Genomic DNA, 21929 nt, shown 5'->3' with positions numbered 1-21929 from the left:
AAGATGAAATATTTGGAAGTCGGGAAATTGAAAACTTAAAAAAATTAAAGCTGAAAAATTGAAAAATCATGAAACCTGAACATTAAACAACAGAAAAATTGAACAATTAAAGAAAATCCAGATTTGTCGGAAAATTATAAAATTTTTTTTGCAAAGTTTATTTTTTATGAAAACCCTTATAAGTTAAAATATTGATATGTAGGTAAGTTAAAGTAATGGTAAGAAGCCTGTTACGCGTTTCAAGTGAGTTTTTTCTTTACAAAATTTACACACAGTGTAATACTAATAACAGGACTCTATTCCCAAATTTTCGGGAAAATGGAGTGTGTCATTCTTGATAATTAATAAAATAAATTGCTTCATTTTTATTGGTGCACACTCTGTATACAAGTAAATCTAACAACTATGAGTGAATTGTTAAACGACAAGTATAAACTCATAATATTTTGTATATTTCGGAGAGGATTTATTAAGCAAAATTTTGAGATGACGTCCTCAATTTTTTGGATGGGAACAACGAATATATTTTGATGATCGATTTACCACGATTGCGATAATTTTAAAACGATTGCAAGATTTCAGAGCATTCGGTTTTGTAGTTTCAAGGTTAATTGTTCGTTATACAATTTTCATTTTTTCCAAAAAACTGGATGTCTACGGTGAAAACTCAACACGGATTCATACATCACAAGTACAGGACTATCTTATTTTATAAACAAATATTGTAAATTTCGGAGATGACATCATCCGATTGGAGGTGCGGTTGATTAACCAAATTTTGGTTAGCGTTTTACCGCTCAGGAAGAAAAAATCTATATATTTTATTTCTATAGTAACAACAGAATTATTTGTCGTTTTTATTATGTGCGTGGTACATAATAAAAACCGCGTCAATTTTAAAATGTGTATAACGATCCCTCGTTCTAAATAATGCATATTGTGGCTGCAGAGCAATTTTTCCCGGTTGTCATCAAGCTGTTCAATTGCATTGTTTGCGGAACAGGCGGCTAGTCGATAAAATTAATGAAATAGCTTGGCAGCAAATGAAATTTCATCATTTTGGAAATTTTCAATAACCGGTATTGTATGGAGCAATAAAAAATTATTATGTTCACGCAAAGGGTGAGAGATCCATAAACGAGCATTTTAACTGTACGGTTGTGGGACGCGAATATAATGAGCTTTATTAAAATGCTCACAGCCTGATTTTACAATTATTACGTTTTAAAACGTGATTTCGGTGGCGGTGTTTCGAAATTAATTTCATAAATAAAAAAAATCGCCAAATTACGGTCGTGTTGGAATTTTAATGTGATTAACACGAAATCTGAAAATTATTTTTGTTTATTAATAATATTGCCGACAGTCAAGTGTGTGAACTAAATTATGGATAACTGCAGACACAGGATACGAACTAGAACAGTCGGAGGGAAAACAGGCATTGATTTAAAATTTAATTAAAAACTTCAAAGAGTACAGTTCGGTGCCTAAAGGAAGATTAAAATTGAACGGATTGTTTTAAATCACATGAGTCTAAACTTGAAATTAGACGCTTATAACACAATTTCCAAATAGGGCATTAATGGATCGTGAAAAAACAAAGGAGCTCTTCTAAACAAGTTTAATTTCTGTTATTAATAATCTTCAAAAATTAGCATCTTTAGAAGTTTAAAAAGTTTGCGACAAACTTCAAGGCGGAGTAATGAAGGCGTACTGGTATCCTGGATTTAACTCAAAACAGTCTTCTGGATTGTGTCGATAAATCGAAAACTTTATTGGAAAATTTAAATGCTGTTATGACAGTTTTATAACAGAAGACGCAAAGAGCTGACGTCTCATAAAACTTTCACTGCCAGGTATTATCCTATTGATGGGGAGCTTGTATTCACTAGGTGACTGATTAATTCTGCCGTTATTTAGGTTAAGTTGCTGTGTATAGTGTAATACTAATTGGCTAATATTTGAAAAAAAATTAACCTACAAAAGCGTTTTAATTTCTTATAAATTGATTCCCGAAAAAACCGTTTTGTCTGAAAATATTTATGGTTAATTTGCTTTAGACTTCAGTATGTCATCTTAGAATGCTTTATCAATTCAAGTAAAGTCAATTTGAATGCAAATTAAGTTAATAGCGACCGAGAAAACGGAAATACGTTCAGTGATGCACAGCCAATTTCAGACGAGAAACTTGATACATATGTTGCACTCTAAGGTAATTAATTATTTCTAACTAGACAGGATGCAACTAAATGAGGTGTTAAATTTTACATACACATATATTTAAAGTTCTGCTAGTCACTTCCACTATTGCATCTTATTTAAATCATTAAAATAGTATATCTAACAAAAATTATTGTACCATTCATTTTTAAAAAATAAATCACTTTTTCAATTTTACCCTTTTTAATTTTCGATTTTTAGTTTTTTAATTTCTGGATATTTAATTTTTCATTTTTTCGATCTTCCAATGTTACAGTTTTTCGACTTTACAATTTTGATGATTTTATAATTTTTTGATTTTATAATTTTTGGGTTTTCGTATTTTTTTATTCGATTCGATTTTTCTTCATTCGAATTTTTCGATTCATTGATTTTTTTGGCATTTTTAAATTTCCCCATTTTTGGTTTTTCAGTGTTTCAATTTCTTCACCCTTTGACTTGCAGTTTTTCGGTTTTCGATTTATTCATCTTTACAAGTTGTCGTTTGGTCAGTTTTGGATTTTTCAATTTTTTTCGATTTTTGATTTTTCAATTTTTTGTTTTTTTCAACTTTTCGAATCAAAAAATGCCAAAATTGCACAACTGTCAAATTGAAAAACAAAAAATGTAAAAACACAAATTGTAAAATGAAAACTTCGAAAAACCTCAAAATTGGAAATCAAGAAGAAAGGCAATCTCTTTTCGTAATTCTTACAATGTCGTTACTGACCCCCTTGTCTGACAACGAAGAAAAATTCATCAAAATTGAGATCGGGGTGGGTGGGTGGGGCTTAATCATTGGCTATTTTGCTAAATATAAACAGGGTTTTCTTGTAGAGAAATAGAGATTTTGAAATTGAGCTCCGCCCCATGACTAACGACGAAAAAAATCATTATAATTGAGTTTAGGGTGGGTGGGCGGGGCGTTTTTTTCTTAATATCGGTAGTCTTCTTTTCACAACAATAAACTGAAAACATATTTAAAATCGTAAATTTTTGTAGGGAAATATGGATTTTGCAATTATGCCCCGCCCCTCGGTCTGACAACGAATGAAAAATTCATCACAACTGAGATCGGGGCGGGTGGATGGGGCTTAATATTGGCTTTTTTGCATAATATAACTATATAAAGATTTTACTTTCAATGAAATATTGTTAAAAAATGTTTGACATGGTAATCTGTTGTGGAAAATTAAAGATTTTGAAACCAAGCTCCGCCCCTCGACTCACAACGAATAAAAAAATCATCACAATTTATATAAGAAATAATAAAAGAATTTTCCATCCTATTTTCTCAGAGGGTATGTTATTTGCCAAAATAAGTCTTATCTTAGCAAGTACTAGCCCCGCCCACCCGCCCTTTATTTTCTCAGAGGGTATGTTATTTGCCAAAATATATCTTATCTTAGCAAGTACTAGCCCTGACCACCCTCCCTCTATTTTCTCAAAAGTTGTGTCATTTGCTAAAATGCTAGTATTTGCTAAGATAAGACTGATTTTGGCAAATGATATAATCTTCTGAGAAAATAGAGGGTGGGTGGGCGGGGCTAGTACTTTTATTAAGATAAAACTGATTTTGGCAAACACCATACCTTCTAAGAAAATAGAGGGCGGGTGGGCGGGGCTAGTCCTTGCTAAGATAAGACCAATTCTGGCAATGACATATCCTCTGAGAACATAGGGGGCAAATCTAAAAAACGTGAATGCAATGATAAATCAGAAGTAAAAACTCATCATATTTTGTACATTTTGGGTAAAATTTATTGGGCAAAATTTTGAGAAGACGTCATCAATTTCTTGGGAGGAATAAACAGATATATTTGTTTACATGCTTACAATAATTCTAAGCCATCCCCAAGATTTCAAAGTATTCATTTTTGCAATTCTTGATTTATTCAAAAAAATATATTGATTGATTCATTAATTTTTTTGAGTCAGCCGGTATAATAAGCAAATCCAAAAAATATGAATGCATTGATAAACTACAAATATAGAATCATCATATTTTGCACATTTAGATAGGATTTATTCAATAATATTTTGAGGAAACGTCATCAATATTTTAGAAAGGATGGCATATACATTTTGATCAAAAATTTACCATGTTTATGAGAACTTTAAAACATTTCCAAAATTTCAAAGCATTCGGTTTTGCAATTCCTGATTAAATCAGTAAAATACATTCACGCATTAATAATTATTTTTCTGGGTCACCCTGTATAATCAAATCCAAAAAATATCAATGGAATGATAAATCACAAGTACAAAATCATGATATTTTGTCCAATTTAGGTAGGATTTATGGACAAATTTTTGAGCTGACGTCATCTATTTTTTGGAGGGGATAAGTAAATATGTATATTTTGTTTAAAAATTTATCGTGCTTATCATAACTGTAATCCATCGGCAAGATTTCAAAGCATTCGGTTTTGCAGGTTCAAAATTACATTTTGTGTCATAATTTTGATTTTTTTCCCAAAAAACTGGACATTTCGGGTAAAAACTCAATTCGGAGTCATAAACTACATACGTAGGGCTATGTTATTTTATACAATTTAAAGCCCCCTACAATTTTGAAGTGACGTCATCACCTTAGTGGTGGCGATGAGTAGATAAATTTTGGTTAGCATTACAAAATTTGACAACAATCGGCCCAGTACTTTCGGAGATTATTTGTCTAATAAAAATCCGGGACGGACAGAGCGATAGACAAACAGACAGACAGACGACGGAAACGGCGGACCTATTTCTTCGTACTCTAGGGGTCATGAAATATCGAGAAAACGTTAAAGTAGAGAGTCGGCCGACGGACTCGATTACAATACTTCCTTTGCTTACGCTTAGGCAGTAAAAAGAATGGTCTAAGGTATTAGAGAGAGCTTTTCTGACTTTGGTAAATTTTATTTATTTTGTAACCCATAAAGTTAAAAAAATATACATAAAACTAGTCACAACGTAAGAAAAAAGGCTTATGAAAAGATTAGTGTCAATACAATAACCATTAAGCCATTTGCACACTGAACTCGAGTTCCTACAATGGTATAAAATGTTGCTGTAAAATTTCGAGTTTTTGTGAAAACTTTGCATGTCTAAGGCGGATTCATAAAGCACAACTACAGAAATATGTTATTATATAAAATTGAAATTGTGTTATCAAGCTAAATTTCGAAGTGACGTTATCAAATTGTTGGTGGGGATGATTAGAGACGTTTTGGTTAGCTAATATTCCTAACATACGTATAAAATTTGACAACAATCGGTACGGTAGTTTCTGAAATTATTTGTCAAAATTCCTCAAAATTTTATGTAGAAGGAAAAAAATTTTACTTAGAGAAAATTACTGTAATAATTGTTTATAATTTTTACCTGAAAATCTGCAATCTATATCTTACAAAAGTAACCACTTCCGCTTCCACTAGTGATGAGTACTAATTACCCTGCATTTATCAATATATCATCGTTATATTTCCTCAGTGGTGAGATTTCAAGAACACATTTAGAGATTTCTGCTTCACGTTATTATAGTTATAACATCTGGGTTTTTACTTCTCAAGGGTAAGCTAAGGAAGTATTGTAATAGAGTCCATCCGACGAATGCCTGCTTTCATGTTTTCTCGACGTTTCATGAGTCCTACAACATGGAAAAGTAGGTTCTGTGTTTCCGTCTGTCATGTGTCGTTAGTCTGTAATGTTACGAAATATACCCATACGCGGTTTTCTCGAGGGCTTTCTAGTATGTACGGCGATGATGTGTGACTCATCAGCGGTGACGGCGGCCGGGCGGCGTTCGCATAAAGAAAAGCCTGGAGCGGACTCCAGAAAAACCTCGAAGCGGCATTCGCGAACTATCAGGAGGAACACAAGATTATTTAAATAGGGACCACTGTCGGAAGTAAGCTAGTCGAGTCCAGTCACTGTTGAGAGAACTTGGGTCTGGTCGAAATTATTCTGTACATAATCGTTGTGTTGTTAGTCGTGAAAATTAGTACTAATGAGAATTAATTTGTGAAGTTTTACCAACGCCGATTTTTAAATTACTGACGATCGTAACCGTTTTGATTTTTATTAGACAGATAATCTCCGAAACTACTCAATCGATTGTTGTTAAATTTTATATGTATGTCGGAAAATTGAAACACTAACCAAAATTCGTCATCCCCATCAACAATAGGATGAAGTTATCTCCGAAATTCACAATAGTAGATGTTATATTAATTGAAAAAATAGCCTCCGACAAAATAACTAACGACAAAATTAATCCCTACAAAATAACTTCACGACAAAATAGTTCCGACAAAACAGCTTCCCGACAAAATAGCTCCGTCAAAACAGCACATGAAAGTCAGAAATTATTTATTAATGAAAAGTAATTCTTCTGATCTGACCTGACTTGAGTGCACCTGACAAGACCTAACCTGATCTGATCTGATCTGATCTGACACGACCTGACCTGACCTGACCTGACATCTCTATTGTCTCAAGTAAATATAATTTAAACATTCCCGGGAATGCATAAAAACTAAAAAGTACATCCTTGAAACAGTTGTACGTATATTTTGTGGAATAAAGTTACTAATAATTTCTTTTGCTGAGCTATTTTATTACGGGGTTATTTTGTGAGGAGCTATTTTCTTGGGGCTTTTTTGTTGCGGATATTTTGTCGGGGCTATTTTGACACGTTCTTTAAATTTTATAAAATAAAATACTTGAGCATGTGTAATGAATTCATGTTGAGTTGTTATTCTAAGCATCTAGATGGTTTGAAAAAAAATTAAAATTATATAACAACGTGTTAGAATTGAATTTTGAATTGGCCACATCATATGCTCTAGAAAGTTTGCGAACGTTTTAAGGTTATAGAAAGCGTCGTAAACCATTAATCAAAATTTGTTCATTCATAATTATTCTTCAAATTTATGAGTGTTTACTCTAGAATTTTTGGGAAAAAAATTGAGTATGCTTAATTAATTAGTTAGTTAGCCGTTTCCTCTGCGTTGAGGACACAAAATTAATCTCACATTTCATTTTCTTTTAATACAAATGCCGTCAGTGATGCTTGTTATCTGAACGTGCTAATAGTCGAACTCTTTTGAAGTATAAACATAAACAGTAGAAGTTAAGGATATACTGAGAAATTGAGAGTACATTTTTCCCGATGGTTATCTGACTTACCTGTTTTAAATATATTTCATACTGTCCATACTTGGGCTGCGGGGGTGTTATCTACGCCACTGGTTTTTAGTTTATAGAACGAAATAGACGAAATTTTATAATTTGTCAAAAAGGTGTCAATTTTCTAGTTGTATCTAACCATATAAAACCAGCATATCGAAATGATCACATTCGTGCCATTTTTCTAACTTACACAAATAATGTATTAACTTTACACATTTATTCTGTTAGTTAAATGATATGAATTATATCAGAATTTTTACGACTGCAACTAAAACTCTATTTTTGAAACGCTGACTTTTGTGGAAAACCGAACTTATCCACTTTAAATTTAATTTTATAATTTAATCAATTTAAACTTCATGTTTTCTATCAGATTTATTTTTTTCAGTGATAGTAAAAGAAAGTCGCAACTGGAGTTCTCTTATTCAACCATCTACTCATTCACTTGAGATCTTGAAAATTACAAAAGAAACACACTAAATACTTCTGGGCAAACTAGAAGTGGGTCAACATCAGAAATAAAATTCCATATTCTAATTAATTTTAATTAAAAGCGTGACGTACAAGAAATTAATCAAAGCAATAAGCAGGCAATACTGGATAATTAATTTTCAAATACCAAAACGGTAACGTAACAGAAAAACGGTTTCGGAAGTCGTTGAGATTTTTTTAAAACTCACTTATCTTTTCAGATACTAAAAAAGTTTTCCGTTTTTTTAAATAATGAATTTATAACTTCGAAATAACTCTTGTTCTCTTCCAAGAAAAAACCGTTGCAGTATAAATAAAACAAAACTAACAATAACTTGGCGTGAATTCTTAAAAATTCCTTTCAGGCGTTCAGCACAATTAAGAGTGCGAAAGACCGTGCCACGCTGTTAAAACATGATTAATGTTTCTATATTGCACATTTTGTAGACGCTTTTCTAAACCATACAAAACACGAGCGAACAATTCAGTCTGGACGTGTTCGAGCTTTTGATTCCCGCATCTCGTATCGACGCCGTTTTAATTAGAAAAAATTATCTATTCAGAGCATGTTTCATGTGGATTAAATGAGTGAAATGCCTATACCTATGCATACGTACGCCGAATTCAGAAATATAATTGATATCACAAATTTGACCTCAATAATACGTCATTCTAGAGTGGTCATTATTTCCGTCACGAAATTTATAGCTTTTGTTGAATTCACGAGCCAGTTTGTCTTGCATGTAAATGAATTGTACATAATTGACAGTTGGATGTCATAAGAATACCATAAATCAGTATGTGGGGTCACCACGTTATTTGTGACCAAACTACTACAGGATAGGGTTTCTCTAGGTTAAAATTTAATTTCCTCATCAACGTATGCACGCAATTTGGCAAACACACACACGCTCCGATCGGGCCCCAAAATGTGACAAATTCTCAAGGAACCAAACCCAGACGGGTTAATGAGGATCATGATGGATGAGATTCCGGTGATGATTTATCGTTATTCGTAATCGACCCCGAAAATTAATCAGGTTGTCGTCTCTCAATTAAACACTAAAACTGATCGATCGCTATTCCCAGGATAAAGTTTTCTTGTGGTTTTGAATACATATTTTGAATGTAGCGTTTTTAAGACAGCAACAAAATCAATTCTGATTTAGTGCGCCTCTTTATTACGACAACCGATTTCCCGGGGCATAACGGAGAGGCCTAAAGTGGGCTGCAACTGTCACCGAGGGTTAAAGCCAAAGCCATGATTTATCTTGCAAAAGGTAGGAGCTTTACACTGCATCAGTCTTTATTTCTGGAGAGGAGGCAGTTTTTTGGTGATTTCGCGTTGTGCGTTTAGTTACAAGCGATAACGACTGAGAGTGTCAATGTTTTCGTAACAAGGTTCGTCTAGAAAGGCTGGTGTTCCAAAAAGAACAGATTTTTCTACACATGGGTTGGCCGCAAAAAATGCAGACAACTTTGCATTATTCGACAAAAATTCATAAATTGTTTGTTTAAATGATTTTTGCATATCAGACGACGATAATTTGAGTTTAAACATGGTTTTTGTATATTTAACCACCCACGGTGCAGTGTTTCACTACAAGACCTGACGTCCCTTTGAAAGAATTCTACTTTTATATAGAAAGTGGAGCGTAAAATTCTTACCTAAAAAGCATTGTAACAAAAGCAAACTTTTTTTTCAGAAGAATGTATCAAAGTGGACATGTCATGTGGGGAATGTTCACATAAAATGCTTTTCCTGTTTTCAATTCAATATAGACGTCCCAGTTTTTTTTGCCTTCATTTTGCGATCTTGCAAAATCTTTTATGTATAAAATGGTGTACAGTTGCTTAAAATTACCAAGCATCAAAGAATGTTTCCAAAATAAAAGTTCGCTTCTTTTCTATAATAATTAATTAATACAGATTCTGATTGGATACATTAATTAGTTGTTAGTTTTATTCTCTACATCCCGTTTTCAATTTTCAAAGCATTAAGTTTTTTTCCGACGAGTCCTACTATGAAATAATTAAACACAATGATTGCCTAAAGCAGTCTGTATAAATTAAAAAATATAAACGCTAATATTAATTTCCTTAAATTTACGTATAGGGAGGTAAGGGAAGATGGGCCAAATTGAAGTATCTATTTTCTCCAGTAATAGTCAGTTCAATGAGCAAACTTGCTTTTTGAACGCATATGCGATACTAAATCAAAAAGCTGTTTTCAGTACATTTTTTTTAACTTTGTCGCTTGCGATATGTGATTAGTAGAGAGTGAATTTTAGGCTGTAAAGAATATAAAAGTAGACCTTAAAACAGGCCACTTAAAGAAACAAAAAAGGCTTCAAAAATAGACAAAATAGGCACTTTAGGAATACATGTTATTCATAAAATTAATTATGTTATATGTTTTTACTTACCGAGCGTAAGCCAAGGAAGTATTGTAATATTATAAATCCGACGAATGGTTATTTTCCTGTTTTCTCAACGTTTCATAACCCACAGAGCATGAAAAAATAGGTCGCTACCGGACCGATTGTTGTCAAAATTTATATACGAATATTGTCTACATGCTAAAAAGTTAACCAAATTCTGCGTAGTAAGTTTTCTTTCAATTTTATAAACTAACACACTCCTACACTTGTAGTTTATGAACCCATTTTAAAACTTTTATAATAACATTTTATAATTTAAATTTGAAACTACAAAACCGTATGCACTGAAATCGTCCGAAGGTTTGTTACGATGAACGGTAATTAAAAAATCGGCGTGGGTAAAACTCAATAATTTATTTCTTGTTAACTCAATTTTACAGCGATTATGCACAAAATAATTCCGGCGCAACTTGACTGAATTTATTCACTGGACTCGACTTGCTGCCTGCATGATCATCGTTCCCGAAGGTGGTGTCTATTTAAATCCATACTTCCTTCTAGATGTTCGACGATCGGGATCTTTCTGGAATACCCATCCCAAGTTGCGCTTCCAGGCTTTTCTTTAGCGAACGCCGCCCGGCCGCCGTCACCGACGATGAGTCATCATTGCCGTACATACTAGAACCCATAGACGTCGTACCGGGGCGGCATATGGGTTTCTTTCGTACTAGTATGATAAATCATTAAAGTGATGACGTCGTCTCAAAGTTTTTCCGAATAAATATTACTTCAAATGTATAGAATATTATGAGTGGATATTTTTGGATTATTAGTATAATTTTTAGAATTATTCACTAGGGATCGTTGAAACATTCTTCAGATAAAAATTTATTCCTTGAAATTATTAAGATTTATTTCAAAGAAACAAACCTTCTTTTAACGAAAGAAAAATTTTAGTAAAATTTAATAATTCATTTATTGATTCAATTTTTCTTATGTCTTATGCTCTGGACAATACAAAACCTTCCACTGAAAAGTATAAAGTAATCGACTTCGCATACAAATTTTAACTTATTTTTATAAAGGAAGAAGAAAAAAGAACATGAGAAAAAACTATTTAAAAAAATTGGTGTAGGAGTATTTAGACAGAACTTCCTAGCCCCTGAAGTAAAGTCGAACAAATGCAACTTCTTCGAAAAATTAGAAAATTTATCTTTACGAATTTTATTTGTTTTTATGATAACTCCTCTACTATAAGTTAAATCAAAGATATATGTAGACTGTAGGCACAAAAACATGCAAAAAAATGGAGTAAGCCCTTCTTAATTCGCAAGAACTGAGACTTCAGGCACATTTCAACATTAATGGTTTGTACTATTTTGTATTTCAATATTTTATCTCGCTTTTTAATATTTTTTTTATTATTTTGTTTAACTCCATCATTCATTTTTCGTTCTGATCGTTGTCCAGTAGTTGGAACAGTAGTTTTGTAATAATAATAATAATAATAATAATAAAAAGAAGAAGAAGAAGAACAAGAAGAAATTCTGAAAAATAATATATAAAAAAAATAAATATAAACTTACAATATTTTGCATATTTTAGATGGGATTTATTCAGCAAAATTTGATGACATAAATTTTTTATGAATGGCGATAAACGGATGTATGTTAATTAATGATTTACTATGCTTATGATAACCTCAAAATGTTTGCTAGAATTCAGAGCATTTGGTTTTGCACTGTCGAACTTAAATTTTAAAATATTGTACAATTTTGATTTTTGATTTAAATCTGGAAAATATTTTATCTTCTTATCAAATACTGACTCCTACTGACTACACGATGGAACATCTCTTTCCTTTAAATTGTAATCAGACGCATTAGACAGCACAACTTTAAGTTCTTAAGATCTGTTTCATACTAACTCCAGACAATACTTTATAACAAAAACAGTTTTAGCTCTTTGGAACTCCTTGTCTCTTGATATTATCGAAAGTAAAACTGTTATTGGAATTTAAGGCTAAATTCGATTTACATCAAACGAACGAAGCTTTGTCACGCTTTAATTTTCGCGTGAAGGTAACGTGTTTTATTATTAGAAAATGTGCAGGTGTTTTGCTAATAACAAAACTTTCAAGAACACGGTCTTGGTAAAACAATTTTTTTGGAACCGATTTTAAAACGCGAGGATTTGAAAGGTGAAAATTTATTTATAAAATACGGTGTAGGTGGCAAATGCTTTCCAACACGTCGATATAACAAAACGACTACAAAAATGAAAAGCTTATATAAGGCGTAACGAAGGCAGGTTTATTACGGATCCAAGATAAACATTCGATAATTGGCGATGTTTCCGTGTTTGTTGTTGTTTGTTTTGTAAAACCAAACGAAAACACTTTCAAGTGACTCGCAAATTGAAATAAATGCGGACCCAAGTTTTTGCTTGTCAGCAGAACCAGTAATGGGAAAAGCAATTTGCAAAAAATTGCTTTGTTTTAATTCACAGCAAATATATAGCATCATCTGAATGAGTAAAAGCATACTAGTAGAGTTAAATTAAAAAGTGTGGTTAGAATTTTTTGTTATTGCCATCAATGCAACTTCAAAAATTTATGTCAGTTGTGGATAAACGTGAGAGGAATACTTGAGACTTTCCCTACGGCAAGAGCTGCTCTCAATTTAAAACAATATATAGACGTATACTAGCCACATACTGAACACGTAATTCTTGAAATCGTAGTTGCAACTAAAGTGGAAGTAGAGGCTTTTTATGCTGTATATTCTGCAGGCAAGACAAGCAAAAATCGTCAATTACTTGCTTTAAAAAGTTCGTGAATAAAGAAACTTTTTCTGTCTGCAAAAACCACTAAGAATTATTAATAATTTCTGATGTGACGTCATCAGTTTATTAGTGGGAATGTATAAATAGACAAAACTGTGCAACGATCAGAAAAATCCTGCTAACTATAGTTCCGGAGATAAATACCCACAACCTTAAAGCTGCTACGAGCTTTTGCTTTCCCTGAGTTGTACAGTAATTTGCACGGCGATTAAAACATACTGCCCTTGTTCTTAGAAAAACGTGCGAAAACTGCAACTGCTGGGACCTCTGCTCATTAAAAGTTATCTCGTCTTCACCCTTCTGATTGGCAAAAACAAAATTTAAAAACGTTAGAAGCTTCACACCCCTATTTTAAACAAGCTCGCACTTTTTTGTCGATGCAAATTTCATATTTATTCATAATAGGGTGCTAAATCATCACCAGAAAACAAAAATGGGAAGCGGGTGAAATGTGAGATGTAAGCGCTTTAGGCGGAATAAACATTTCCACGTTAGCGCTTGGCAACACGGAAAAATGTGACGCATTTTTTTCGTTAATGCTTCACCTAAATCGAGTATAATAATATTTACATCGTTTTGAAACTAATTTTGACCAAGAGAATTACGCATCATCGCGGCACCATAAAATTCGTATACAAAAGGACTAAAGGGGATGTTACCCTTACGCTGTTAAGTAGTCCCAAATGAGTGTTTTGTTTGTGTTGTAAAATATCCGCAATTTTGCTTACTAAATCGAATTTCGAGGCACGTTTAATTTAATATAATTGTTAATTTCAGAATTCAGGCATTGTTATGATCATATATACTTTATGGCTAAGCAATAATGGCATTCGTGTTGTAATATTGCTGGAGTGTGCGTCTGGAGAATGAAACCATTTTTAATATTACGAACAAAGGACTTGCAAGGAATTTATTACATTTAATAAATGTGCATGTATTTTCTGTTGCAGTGATAATTTATTCGCTTGTATCATACATCATGTGGTAAAACACGAGATAAAAGTGGCCTTTATGCCTCATATAACGGGTTATAAATCCAAAAATAATGAGTTTGGAGTAAAGTAGCTTGCGCTGTAGATGATTTCTTCAAAGAAAAATAAATCATGTGGACTTACCGTCACCATCGCTGAGAATCTTTCCGTGGAACATACACAAATCCATCTGGAAAGAAAAACTAAATTAGTTGAGTACAAAATGTGAATCTCTTGCTGATAAAACTCTACGGTTGAAAATATTTTATGGGAGTACTTTGTTGAGCAGGCACGTAACCAGCCTTTTATTTTGGAGGGGCCCAGCCCGGGCACAAATTTCAAATAAGGGGGCCTTTAAAAAAAGTCTTCATTAGTATAAATCAACATTTTACTTGGATCACAACCAGTACATAAATTTAATGGGGTGCAAATAGTTGAAATTGACAGGTATTTACTTTTAATATTGAGAGGTAGAATAATCAAGATTTTCACGTTAATGCGTTAGTGACTTTACTGTACGGATATGTTTGCTTTTTGTATATAGGTATGTATATGTACTAGAAATACATATAGTATTCATTATGATATGCCAACAATTCAAAAAGTAGTTAAAAAAAACTTCGCTAGTAGTCAAGATAAAATTAATAAAATCTTACCAGGAATGAGATGGGTTGTTAATGTAGAATTATGCGACGGTTTTTATGAGCTGCATCAAATTCATCGACAATTTTTGAGGTGTTCAACGATTTAGCTGTTTCTCGTTCAATGTTGATAATTGCCAGGTGAACAAGTCTTTCATCCGACATTTTATTTCGCAAATAAGTTTTAAGACGCCGCAAACACGAAAAAGTCCTTTCACATGCTGCACTAGAAACTGGAATTGTTACACCAATGACACCTAATTTTAATATCTCGGGAAACACAAGATCGTACTTTTGTAGCATGTCTATAAAATCCATAATATTTTTAATATTCACTTTTGTTTTTATTTGATATTGTTTAATTGTATTTGGAATTATTTTAAGTTCCGCTTGTAAAATTTCGAGTTCACTGTGGTAATGTTGTGCCATGGGTAATAATTTGTCGTAGTTTAAAAATGAGGGATTCTCGGGATGTAAGGCGTCGCATGCGTTGACAATTGGTGAATTCTTTTCGAAACGATTCTGTAATTCATTTGTAATTAAGTCCAGAACGGGATAAAATATTTTGTGTAAATAGTCTTCTCTATTAAATATTTCACTGCGTTCCAAATTATTTAGTTCTTCAGTGACCAAGTATGACATATATTTCTTTGGCATTTTTCTTCTTCTTGCTGTTGCTTCTATTGGTATGTTGTTGTCAGCACATATTTTCTCTGTTTCAGAAAATATTTCCATAAAGGTTTCATTTTTGTCATCAGTTCTCATCTTCATTATTGTGTCGTAAATAGAAGTTATTAAAATGTTTGCTTCTGAAAGATTTGATGTGACTTTTTGTAGATAATCGCTGGCATTTTTGAAAATAGACAACAATTGACTATACATGCATAAATTAAATATGAAAGTATAGTCCAGCTGATGTAGAAGTCCAAGAGCTTCTGCTGACCGAGCACTTTTACTGACACTTAATTTATTTAACAAAATCAACAGTTCAGAAAACACCTTTTTTAAAGATAAGCAAGCGAAAACTTGAGCCGTCCACCTTGTGTAACATATTTTTTTGAGTTCAATCGGTTTTTTGTTTGGACGGAGTTCTTTCTGTATATTAATAAATTGTGCATGTATTGCAGAACCAGACACAAATACATACAAATTTTCTATCAAACCAAAAAACAAATTTGCCGTAGTCAAATTGCGACAGATATCAACTACTACCAGATTTAATCTATGACTGTAGCAGTGCACGTAGATGGCTTGTTCGACCTCATCAGTAAATAATTTTTGCACACCACCCACACGACCACTCATTACGTTGGCACCATCATAGGTTTGGGCAACACACCTCTTGATGTCTACAGAACACCGTTGCAACAAATTTTTAATATAAGAAAATAAGGAATTTGCATTCAAGTCTTGGGCCGCGTGGAATCCAATAAATCTTTCGTAAACGGTACCATCCAAATAATATCGAAGTACAACCGACACCTGCTCGGTTTTGCTAATATCCTTTGTTTCGTCACATATTACGGCAAAACATGACGCTTTGTTAATTTCCGTGGAAATTTTTTCCAACGTCATTCGTGAAATAATAAATAAAATTTCGTTCTGGATTTTCGGGCTAGTATATTTTGAATTTTTGTGACCCTCTTCATTCAATTTCTTTTTTACGACATCATTATACTTTGCAAACAATGATAACAGTTCCAGAAAATTTCCTCGGTTACTACTCGCTGAATTTTCTTTGGATCCTCTTTGGGCAATACATTGCATTGCTGTATAAAGTATAACATCCACAACGATACTTACATACAGTCTGTTCTCTTTCACTAAATTCAAATGAGCTTCACTTAACTGTCCCGCAACTGATCCTTCTCCAGATGCTTTAATTTGTTTAAAAGAACTCCACTTGATCATGCAGCTTTTGTGGTCAGAACTTGAATTATGCAGTTTCAACCCACTTGTTTGGTCCATTGCTTTTTTCCAGTTTTTAAAACCTACACTGATAAATGCCACATTTGAATTTTGATCTGATGCATGAGGTGAGAAATGTCTGCACGCAAAACAATATACGCTATCGGCACTGACACTATATTCTACCCACGGAAAGGTATTGTACCAGGCTTTATTGAACTGACGAAACTTATTTAAAAATTTTGTTTTTGGGTAGAACTGTAAAACAGGTTGTTTTGGTTCATCCACTTTCGTCTGCGACAAATCTAAAGGCCCTGGCACATGCGATCTACTCGAGAGTTTTAATTCCGGATTTTGTCGAGATTTTATCCAGCTCTCAAATTTTGCTTCGCAATCTTCCGTTTCAGAATCAGCTTCTGAAAGTGATTCACTATCCGTTGACTGCAGATTTTCAAAACTCTCATCACTTTCTTCTAAAGTTTCGTCTATTTTACTAGGTCCTGGATCACTACTTGCAGTTTCACAAATAGTTTCTGCACTATCACTAGCAGTCTGTTCACCAGGTTTCAGTTTTTTAAATGCGGTGAAATAATCTGAAAGCGTTCGTTTTTTTTCTGACATTTTTAACAGACACAGTTGAACGACACGGGACAAAAGACTCCGGAAAACTAACACCACAAAATATCAAAAGCCTGCGTGTCAATCTGCATAGTGTGTAAAAGGCATATCTGCTGTATCGGCTAATTGCTTAAAAAAGTTATCGACAAAACCAAAACTGTTCACAGCAGTATCGCTTTACTCAGAGAGTTATATTACAAGATAAGAACATAAGATTATTCACAGCTAAAATTTACTGTTGATCTGAAATTTCGAATTTGCTTACTTTTAAAATTTAAAATTAATTTAAGGGGGCACCAGGGGTGGCACAGGGTTTTGTTGGGGTGGCCTGTGCCCCCCCAGGCCCCCCCTTGGTTACGTGCCTGTTGTTGAGACTATAAAAACAGTAAGGCCATATGTTTTCAACATAAGCTGAATACACAGGCCTTAAATTACATCACGTTTTTAAGATTTAATAATAAAGGAGGAATTATCAGTAGATAATGAAATATTCGTTATAAAATTGTCAGGTCATATTGAAGACCAGTGAACACAACAAAAAGTGCAGTGAGTGAGGAAGAGTTATTGTTTATTTTACCCAAATTACTGCTACATTTATGCTTATTTTTAATTTACTAAGACAAATACTTGGAGCATGTAATTAAAAGAAGGTCGAACACAAATGAAGCTACTTTTTGGATTCAACTTATATACATATAACATTTACTTCAGTGTATTCCCTAAAACAAAATACTTTTGGAAATTATTAGAAACATGTCTTTGACTTCAATTTTGTTAGAAACAGTAGAAAAATGAATTAAAGCTATAGCAAAAGTTAGCTAGATTAAGGACTGGTATAAAGTTATTTAGACAGACTTCGCACCTGAAGTCAAACATTCAAGCACATTCGATTTTTTAGGGACAAAATGTTGTTTAGAATAGGATTTGAACTCACAGTTCAAGTTGCTCATGGCCTAATTGTCTAGTGCGCGCATAAGGTATTCGTTACATGAAGCAAGAGGCAAATTCAAGGCGGATTTATAAACGACAAGTATAAGAGAATTTTATTTGATAAAATTTAAATAGTATTTACTAAACAAATTGTTGACATGGCGTCATCACATTGAAGGAGATAATTAGACACATTTTACTTAGCGTTTTACCGTCTAAACGATATTCCTAACATACATTTCAAATTGACAACAACTGGTCCGGTAGACGGCAAAGGGAAGCGAGATATCTATTGTTTCGTACTCTAGGGGTCATGGAACGTCCAGAAAAGATGATTTCGTCGGATCGACCTTATTACAATCAATACTTTCTTAGCTCACGTTAGGGAAGTAATAAAAACATCAAGATTTCAAAACACAATTTCGAGACCATGTCCACAATTACTACGTCGTCATCTGCACTAATGTATACCTACTGTACCTGTAAAAAAATTGGTCTCTAAGAAAAATTATAAAATTTGATCTTACGATTTTCGTTTTGAAATAACCTCTGTAAACTAAAAACCAGCGGCATAAATAACACCCCCGCAACCCCTACGCCATACGGATAAAGTAAAATATATTTACAGCACTGAACTAACGGGATAAAATGTCCTTCAGCACTAGGTAATAGCAGTCTGAAGCTCAAGGGATTATTTTTTTGTGTTTATACATCGAAAGAATGTCACGTAGCCATTAGTTTTATTTGGATGAGTTTGTCTTCTCAAAACAGAAGACCAAAATGTTCTGAATATTATAATTCTTATTTTATCATTCTTATTTAAAGACGTGGGTATTATCACATTTTCTAGAAAATGGGGTAACTCGTTCTTAATTTGACCAATAAAAAAATTGTTGTGACGTTATAAACACAGATAATACCGAATGCGAGAGAAATAAAGAAAAGAAAAAGGGAAAAAACAAAAAGCCAAGCTTCAACCACTAGACCACTCAGGTGCTTTACGTTTTTGCAAAAATTTGGACGGTTAGGGAAAAACTCACAGCCCATTCATATACCACACTTATAGGAGTATATTGTTGTATAACCATTAAATCAAATAAATATAGAATTCTTTAAAAAAAAAGTCATCAAATTCTGCGTGGGGACGATTAGCGAAATTTTGGTTAGTATTTAACCATCTACATGACACTTCTAATGTACATACAAAATTTGACAACAATCGGTCCAGCAGTTTCAGAAATTACGTGTCTAATGAAAATGGATATAGACACCAGACAAGCAGACAGACGGAAACGCGGAACTACTTTTTTCGTACTATAGGGGTCATGAAACATCCAGAAAATATAAAAATGGCCATTCATCCGATGGACTCGATTATTATACTTCCTTAGCTTACGCTAACGTTCCCACATTTTTGCTTGAGATGAACTAGCTAATTTTAGTTAATACCTTACCATCTACATAACATTTTTAAAACAGATCTAAAATTTCACAACGATCTGCCAAAAAGACTCAGAGATTGTCTATCTAGTAGAATCGACGACGAACCACAGTTAAACACAAATGAGAAGTTTTCGTCAATTGGATGCCATTACAATACTTCCTTAGCTGACGAGAGGTGAAAGGTGAATTTAAATATTTTACTTAAACATAAACCGTGGAGAGAATTCCAATATCAAAGATTTTTTGGTTTTGAAGCATTAGTAGTGTAATACGGTGCGTTATCTATTGTTGACATTTCATGACCCATAGAGTAGAAAAAAATAGGCCTCCCATTTCCATTTCCGTCCATCTGTCTATCCACTAAAGTTAAAGGTCGGCTAACGGGCCAGTTTTTTCTTATAGTCTAACTGGTATAATCTGTACTGTTTTTTCTAAGAAACTGGATAACATGGACCAATTTTTTAACTTTGTTTTACATTATAACATACCTACCTTTTAATTTTTCCGAAAAGGTTGAAAGCCAATTCTAAAGTTTTTCTTTGAGCTTTAAAATTGTGATCTCATCAATATTTTGTATCGAGAGAGCAACAAAAAACTGGTCGAATGTTGTTTAGACAGAACTTCCCGCGCTCCTAAAATACAATGATAATTTTTTTGGGTCACACTGTTTATGCAAATCCAAAAAATATAAATGGAATGATAAATCACAAGTACAGACTCATCATATTTTGTACATTTTAGATAGGATTTATGAAGCAAAATTTTGTGGTGACGTCATCAATTTTTTAGGGGGGATGATCAAATACATTTTGATCAAAAATCTTCTATTCTTATGATTACTTGAAAACATCTCCAAGATTTGAAAACATTCGGTTATATAGTTCCTGATTAAATGAATAAAATAAATATACACATTCATTAATTTTTTTGAGTCAGCCTGTATATGCAAATCCAAAAACTTTGAACGGAATGATTAATTACAAGTACAGACTCATCATATTTTCTACATTTTAGATAGGATTTTTTCTGCAAAATTATGACTGACATCATTAATATTTTGGAGGGGACAAGAAAAAATATTTCGATGAAAAATTTATCATGCCTATCATAACCTTAAAATATCTAGAACATTTCAGCGCATTCGGTATAATACTTCTTTGTTTACGCTCGGAAAATAAAAACACGAGCAAAGACAAACACGGCTTTTTGAAGACTTATATCTTTGATACAATGTTCGTCTTGTCAAATTACCGTCATTTTGAAAGTTTGACTCGAAACGCAACAATCAAAGACAAACTTTCAGCAGTCCGTGGTTGTCTTTAATCGTATTTTTACTGTCTGTACATAAACTAAGGAGGTCTGTCTATCTGCCGTTTCTCCGAATTTTTATTAGACAGATAATCTCCGAAACTACTGGACCGATTGTTATCAAATTTTATGTGTATTAGGAATATCGTGTAGATGGTAAAACGCTAACAAAGATTTGGTTAGCGTCTCTATGAACCATAAGATCACGTCGTCTCCAAAATTTATATTGGTGAATATTATTTAAATTTTATAAAATTAGATACTCTTACACTTTGGTTTATGAATCCGTGTTGAGTTTTTATGCTAGATATTCAGATTTTTTGAAAAGAAAATATAAATTGTTTAACAACATTTTGCAATTTTATTTTGAATTTTGTAAACATTTTAAATTTATTGTAGCCGTGATAATGATGAGAGATGTTCATAAAACTTCTTACATAATAATTATGATATTCAACAACATGAACGAGTTATGGCAAATAAAAAATAATTCATATAATTTTATAGTTTGTCATACAAATTTTGATGACGTTGCCACTGGATACTGATTAACGAATATGTTTTTCATATGTTCATATTTTTTAAGTACATTTTTCAATTATCGCTTAAACAAATATTTTTAATGTCAGAAATCAAAATATTTCAAAACGGATGGTCTTGATTGGTTTTCATTTTAAAGGCGATTAATAATAATAATTAATTAAATTTTTCCAGCATAAACAATATATATTATTTCTTGAAACGAGCGGAAAGAAATGAAATGTTTCGCACCATCACAAGAGCAGATTTGAACCACACACCCTTAAATCTGTCGAACACCGAAGAAATCCACACCCCCCACACAATAGATAAAATAATAAGTGGGCTAAAACAAAAACAACTACATGGAAAATTCTACAAAGACTTAGAAGAAACTCATATCAATAAGAAGATGTCATTGATTTGGTTAAAAAAATCAGGTTTGTATGCCGAAACAGAAGGATTTGTGTTTGCTATTCAAGACCAAGTAATCAATACCAAGAATTACAAAAAATACATCA

The 21929-nt window shown here is 32.8% G+C and overlaps 2 protein-coding genes across 4 annotated transcripts in view; both read right to left on the bottom strand.

The window, feature by feature from the left end:
* LOC135127027 (putative tyramine receptor 2) overlaps positions 1 to 21929 on the bottom strand; it is a 214280-nt gene that overhangs the window by 65279 nt on the left and 127072 nt on the right. For all 3 annotated transcript variants that reach the window (XM_064053324.1, XM_064053326.1, XM_064053325.1), the window contains one exon: positions 14186 to 14231. The gene's annotated coding sequence lies outside the window, so the exon portion shown is untranslated. The remainder of the gene's footprint in view (positions 1 to 14185; positions 14232 to 21929) is intronic.
* Positions 1 to 21929, bottom strand: part of LOC135127345 (zinc finger MYM-type protein 1-like) — a 36659-nt gene that overhangs the window by 8470 nt on the left and 6260 nt on the right. The window contains exons 2-5 of the mRNA XM_064053790.1: positions 14975 to 17142; positions 14186 to 14231; positions 7372 to 7422; positions 5904 to 6096 (exon numbers count right to left, since the gene is read on the bottom strand). Coding sequence (XP_063909860.1) covers positions 5904 to 6096; positions 7372 to 7422; positions 14186 to 14231; positions 14975 to 17142 — 2458 coding nt within the window. The remainder of the gene's footprint in view (positions 1 to 5903; positions 6097 to 7371; positions 7423 to 14185; positions 14232 to 14974; positions 17143 to 21929) is intronic.

This window comes from Zophobas morio, unplaced genomic scaffold (assembly GCF_036711695.1).
Source record: "Zophobas morio isolate AGI-343-1 ecotype UQ-CSIRO unplaced genomic scaffold, CSIRO_AGI_Zmor_V1 ptg000011l, whole genome shotgun sequence".
In the NCBI taxonomy this organism is placed as follows: Eukaryota; Metazoa; Arthropoda; class Insecta; order Coleoptera; family Tenebrionidae; genus Zophobas; species Zophobas morio.
Note: the sequence above shows the minus strand (reverse complement) of the source record. Positions and strands in the feature narration are given on the sequence as shown.